This window comes from Lactuca virosa, chromosome 1 (genome assembly GCF_052849685.1).
Source record: "Lactuca virosa cultivar CGN04683 chromosome 1, Lactuca_virosa_CGN04683_v6, whole genome shotgun sequence".
In the NCBI taxonomy this organism is placed as follows: domain Eukaryota; kingdom Viridiplantae; phylum Streptophyta; class Magnoliopsida; order Asterales; family Asteraceae; genus Lactuca; species Lactuca virosa.
Genome location: NC_136426.1, coordinates 91,013,755 through 91,019,908, shown reverse-complemented (window position 1 = coordinate 91,019,908; position 6,154 = coordinate 91,013,755). Strand labels below are relative to the sequence as shown.

Genomic DNA, 6,154 nt, shown 5'->3' with positions numbered 1-6,154 from the left:
CTGATGAATGTGATGTGGAGGGTGGATGTGGTTGGTCAATTTACGTTGACGAAAGGATGCATACAAAGTATGTGAGGAAATAGTATGAGGCTATATCTAAAGAAGTTAGCACTTTCGGAAGACATGAACTCAGATGGTATGTAGCCTTATAATGAGGGTGGTGGAGTAGTATATGCACTAACTTCTTTTTTAGTGCTCGTGTACTTCACTCAATCTTTTCCTTCTTATTTGTGTATTAATCTTTACCTTCTTATTTATGTATTTATTCGGTAATCACCTGCTCAATCATGTTTATTTTGTATTCAGTTTTAATAAAATACCCCACAAATAACTATTTTTATGTATGTGTTCGGTAACAAGCTGCTCAATCATATTTATTTTGTATTCTGTATTCAGTTTTATTAACATACCCTACAAATAACTTTTTTTTAACATACGGAACAATAATTGATTCCACAGGCAGACATCATCATTATCATTATTGATGCATCTCTAATAAGCAATGTTTTAAAAACCGGTTTTTTAATTGAACCGGTCGGGGACGTTTTCCGGTTCAACCGGATGGTCAAACCGGTTCTATATTTTTACATGTTTTTAATTATCCTGCATACATTGATTACAAAACTTGTCATCTTTTTAGTATTACAAATGTAAATAGAATGCAACATATAAAAACAATCATTATAGAAGCCAAAAATCAAACAAAGAAGCCCAAAACAAACACAAAAATCAAAGACTGTCTGGTTCAATCCGGTTCAATTCAGCCGTTTGAACCGGTTTTTTACCAAAATCGGCCGGTTCAATACGGTCAGGAAATTGTCATAAAACCGGTCCAAATTGAACCGTCCTCACCTCCGGTTCCCGGTTCGAACCGGTTTTTAAAACACTGCTAATAAGTATTATGTCAATATCATGTAACAACTATTATATATAATACATAAACGATATATAAATCTATACAAAGATATGAGAACACAATCACAAATCGCAGAAGTTTCATAAAATGATTTAAAAAGTTGCACCAAAATCATAAGAATTAAGATACAATTTTAAAGAAGCCAATTGTAAATATGTAATCACCTTTAATTTTATTACCCAAAAACTTCTGAATCCCCAACATTTTCCTGCAAAATCCTGTCATCACCTATAAAGTTATCTGAATATTTGCATCTAACACCTCTCTATATTCATATTATATCTTAACACTGACTGAGCTGCACATCTATCTATAATAGCCTACCCAAAATTTGGATTCCGTCTTCACCCAACAAGTGAAGTGATTCTACCGATCGTCGGCATCGGCTATTCCTGCAAACGAAAACGGTTTGAACTTAAAACCATCTCCGGAATAGAATTTGTTCTGGAATTCCACCCAATGAAGCCTCAATGCATGAAGAAAGGCACTTAGGGTTTCCATCATCAGTAGTATAAATCCAGTCGCAAATGCAAAAACCACTATCCCCACCATTCGTATAATCACATTATCATACCTACAAAAATTACTCAGGTTTTGAGTAAATTACATTTTTGGGCCCTGAGTATAGCCATTTTTTGCAATTTTAGTCCTCAAATGTTTTCCCTTGTAATTTTGATCCTTATTTGAGCTTTACTGTAAAACGTTTTTAGTCCATGCTACAAATAATACAACAGCAATTTTTTGGACCAAAATATTAAAAATCAGCTATACTCAGGGACCAAAAATGTAATTTACTCAAAAAAAATATATAGTCGGAAAAGCTTACCCCCAAGCAAGGAGGAGAATTTTCTCATAGAATACAGTGGACAATTCTGAGTGGGCCAAACTGTAACAACGAGAAAGAACGAGGGTAAGATTGTAAATTTTGTAATTGACAAGAATGAATATAATGTTTTGTACCTTAAAGCCCATAACCGAAGGTATGAAGCTGTGTTGGAAACTGAACCAAGTACAAATTCAATGGAGTGTATCATTTGATGTACAAAAACCTCACTGAAATTAAATTCTTCAACATGATGTCTTCTTGCTGAATCTGGTTCATGATCTTCCATATCTGTCTCGGAAGCTTCTAGAATGTTGTATGAACCCCCGTGAAATCTCTAAAATGTACAAAATTTAAAAATGTAAAAAGAAAAAAAGAGAGAGAAGAATGAATGGTTAAGATTGTAGAGTAGAAATCGAGCACCTTAAAATGAAGTTTTTGTAGAATAAAAGGTTTGGGGAAGAGCATCCATGGAACTGCAACAATGGCTGACACCAATAACATGATCTGAAGCAGCTTTTGTCCCCAAAACAGCTCATTCTCACCAAGATCATCAAAGGGACTTAAAAACATGTAAATCATGACATGATAAAGGTCTGCTTTTGATCCAGTGCACCACTTTATGATAATGAGAAGAGAAAGGTACCCAAAGAGGCTGTTTAAGAAGATCATCTGTGGTATAAACTGATACCTGATGTCTAATGAATTGTTGAAGAAAATTGAATTGAAATAGCTTAAAAAGATTCCAAGGTTCATTTGTGTAACACCGAATAAAATAGACATTTTCATTTTCAGAGAGTTTAAAAAAGGTAACTCTGATCGGCTTCCACGCCAGCTAGGATCCACACCAAATGGATACGTGTCACCATATTTGATTAAACCAGTTGTATATGCATCACTGTTATTTAACATACAGATATCATAAATAAGATGTTGAGCTTATATTATGAACACATTGAAAGGAAAAAGAAAGAGGAAAGCTGAATTTAAATTTTAAATACCTGCATGAGGTGTCACGACATTTATATGCAGATGCCCCAAATATGTGAAAAGGAACAGAGAAGAATTCATTGTATATTAAACCACAGTAAATGGAAAATATGGACATTAAAAGGAGTACATAACGCCCACCAAATAACATCTCCATGAAACTCCCAAGTTTCTGCAGATACAAACAAAATTTTTTATTATATAAAATACCAAATGACAACCAAAAAAAAAAAAAAAAAAAAGAGGTACCTGAGAAGTAAGCTTTGTTTCATGAGTTATGAGAAATAAAGCTCCAAACAATAAGCAAATTCCATGACCCCAATCACCAAACATGACAGCAAAAAGAAATGGAAAAGTAATTACAGTAAAAACTGTTGGATTTGCTTCCTGATATTTAGCAACCCTGTAAAAAGTAAAAACAGTCTGTTACTAATATAATTAAATCAAAAAGTATTTTAAGATGTGAGAATGAGATTTAGGTGTACCCATATGCATCAATAATCTCTTGATATGCGTATGTAAATTGGTTAGTTCTGATATATGTTGGAGGTGATTCCACAGCTTCCATTACATGAAATATTATGCCAACTTGTGAGTTGCTATCATATGTTGCACGTTGCAATGCATCCTGAATCTTTATATAAATAAATTACTTCCATCAAAACCTTTAAAAAAAAATAATAATAATAATAATAACCTTTTCCTGAAAAATAAAAGAAAAGTACCTGGGACTTAGCAAATATTGGACACCATCCTTCTCCAACTAGACACTTTTTTGTTACATCAAAATCCAACATATTCAATGTGTCGAAAACAGCTTTCTCTCTTTTAACCTGCCAACATTATCAAATCCTTAAAATATTAAAGAAAATTCAAGTCTTGTATATGACATTTTTTAAGTTTATTGTTAACAATACAAGAAATGAAGAAAATGCACACCTTACCATGGTCATCCATGTCAACAAGTGTAATCCAATAGAATGTAAAGCAGCATTACGATGACGAATCCCAGCATCTAAAGTGGTTTCTAGATCCAATAGTCGTGACAAAATCTGAACAAACAAATAAAAAGTAATATTATGTGATTTATGTTGCATAATTTTGGGATAGAATGACAGATGGAATGTTAATTAAACAATAAACAAAACACCTCTTCAGTTATTTGTCTCTGTTTTGTTAGGTCTTCTGGAACAGGATAGCAGTTTGCATCAAATGCTTCACAGATTTTCAGAATTTTTGTTCTTGAATGCTCCCCTGAGAAGTACACTACAAATATAGTCTTCTCCACCTTCAAAAGAATCATTGAAAAGTGAATGACTGTGTGTGTGTGTGTGTGTGAGAGAGAGAGAGAGAGAGAGAGAGAGAGAGAGAGAGAGGTGAGCAAACCATTTCAGTTGATACAGGATCCAGGATTGGTTCATCTGCATCTGCTTGATTGAAAAACATATTTCCTCTTGTAGCACGAAACAGTGTTCTCTCAAATAATAACATTTTGGATTTTACGATAATGCCACTGATAAATCTAAGACCTGATGGATTTGATGATCCTGATTGCATTTCTTGATCAAGAAAGGAGACTGAATCTTGATAATCATGGGAGAACACGTTCTCATCTAATTCTCTCTCTTCCATAACTTCATGACTCTTACTTGAAACTAGAAAGCCTCCTGCCTGAAGAAAGAATAATAAGTTAATAACATTTACAAATTTGATTACTTTATGAAATTAAAGGTTTTGGTTATATATACCTTCTGTAGCACCATCTTGAACTCTAGAAGCTCATTATATGTTTGTTGTAGTTGGTCACTGTTGGCATTCATCTCAAGAAGCTCATGTTCATAATTAGCTAGTTGTATCTCTAATCTTTCAAGATCAATATCTGGTTGTATTGTAGGAAGAGATGAAGATGATAAACCAGCCTTGTGTATCTGATCTTTGAAGAAACGAAGCTTTCTTGACATCTCAGCACATCTTTTTACCTGATAATTGTAGCACAATATGGTAATTAAGGATTTAAGGTTACTTTGTGCAATGCATTCAACAATCAACAAGTGATATCAACTACTGATAAAATATAATCTTTACCTGATTTACAAATATTCTCTGAAAGGGGCTTTTATCAGCATTCAACTGCCAAGGATAATCAGAACCAAGAGATTAGTAATCTGCCTGATGTAACAATGATCCATAACTTAAAATCAATTTACAAACTAAAATATGAAAACTAATAGATAAAAGCAACTTGATATTTGGAATTGCCTTGTAATGCCAAGAATTTAAATAAACACATGCAGACTCCGCATCTGAACTCTTAACATTTGATTGTGAAAAGAGAGTATCAACTTCAAAAGTAGGTTGGCACTTGTCTTAATGACTCCATCTCTTTATAAGTTTATATCACATTTATAACTCAAACATGTTATTAGTCTATGCTTGAAGTAATTACAAAGAAATTTAGGTTACCAAACCACCATAACCTAAAACATAGCATGCCTTTTGCTATTGGATACAGAATTTTAAGTAATTCATACAAAAAGATGAATACATAGCAAAAATCCAAGTCGTTCTTAAACAACACGAAGATCCATCACCCTAACCAATCACTGCTAGAAAAGAAAATAAGTAAAATCAAGTCCGTCTAGCAAAATGTGGTATTGAGGAGTAATACATATGCATGTATAATTATAAAGAGGGATTCGGATTCAGGAGCATACGTCACGGAACTGTAGAAGGCCGAGTTCGCCGAGATAAGAGATGGCGCGGTGAGCAGACTCAACGGGGATGATTAACTGAACCGATGTCATCTTCTCCGACCGCATCATATCCATCTGCGGCAAATTCTTTAACAGCTCCATAATTATTGTTCCTACTGCTGCTACACTTACGCAACCTACGGATTGAATGAATGCTAAACTTCTGATCTTGAGGGTTATATTTGAGATCTAGACACCATCAATTCATATTCTATGTTCCATACGGAAACCCGCGTTACAATTCACTGTAATTTGTCTGTTTTCTTATTTTGGGGGTAAAGGTAAACCCCTAATCCTCTATGAATTATGATCACGTACATATTCATGATGTCGGTGTCGAATTGGTTTAATAGCTGAGATTTTCTCATGTGATTTATCAAATATTGAACTATTAGAATCATAGTTCTTTTTTACTTAATAAAAAATGGAGGCATGACTTAATCTATACAGACATATAAAAGCATTTTTTTTTTTAAATTAATACATATAACATGTCTTAATAGGTTACGTGTAAGAAATGAGCATTTGTCTATTAAGACACCATTTTTTTCTTTCTAACCTTTACGGGTCGGATTTACGTTAGCCCAAGTAAGGAGCATACCTACAACCATATGGCCCATATCTCTTTTGGTTTGGGCTTTATCCTACTTCTTTTTGTTGATCCTTTATCAT

The 6,154-nt window shown here is 33.6% G+C and overlaps 1 protein-coding gene across 1 annotated transcript; it reads right to left on the bottom strand.

Moving 5' to 3' along the window:
- Positions 1-985: 985 nt before the first annotated feature.
- LOC145150906 (V-type proton ATPase subunit a1-like) lies at positions 986-5,812 on the bottom strand. Its single transcript, XM_079075304.1, has 14 exons — positions 5,444-5,812; positions 4,815-4,859; positions 4,478-4,708; positions 4,116-4,400; positions 3,880-4,017; positions 3,674-3,781; positions 3,455-3,562; positions 3,215-3,363; positions 2,979-3,132; positions 2,741-2,901; positions 2,163-2,637; positions 1,877-2,076; positions 1,743-1,802; positions 986-1,490 (listed from the first exon to the last, which is right to left on the bottom strand). The coding sequence occupies exons 1-14, from the start codon at positions 5,582-5,584 to the stop codon at positions 1,283-1,285; spliced, it is 2,463 nt and encodes an 820-aa protein (XP_078931430.1). The 5' UTR covers positions 5,585-5,812; the 3' UTR covers positions 986-1,282.
- Between the last annotated feature and the right edge of the window lie 342 nt (positions 5,813-6,154).

Bases quoted from the DNA above. Each gene is read 5' to 3' on its own strand.
- LOC145150906 (XM_079075304.1), bottom strand. From the start codon at position 5,584: ATGGAGCTGTTAAAGAATTTGCCGCAGATGGATATGATGCGGTCGGAG. The intron at 2,902-2,978 runs GTACCTCTTTTT...TTGTATCTGCAG, and splicing joins AAACAAAGCTTACTTCTCAG to AAACTTGGGAGTTTCATGGA. The intron at 2,638-2,740 runs GTATTTAAAATT...GTTAAATAACAG, and splicing joins TGTCGTGACACCTCATGCAG to TGATGCATATACAACTGGTT.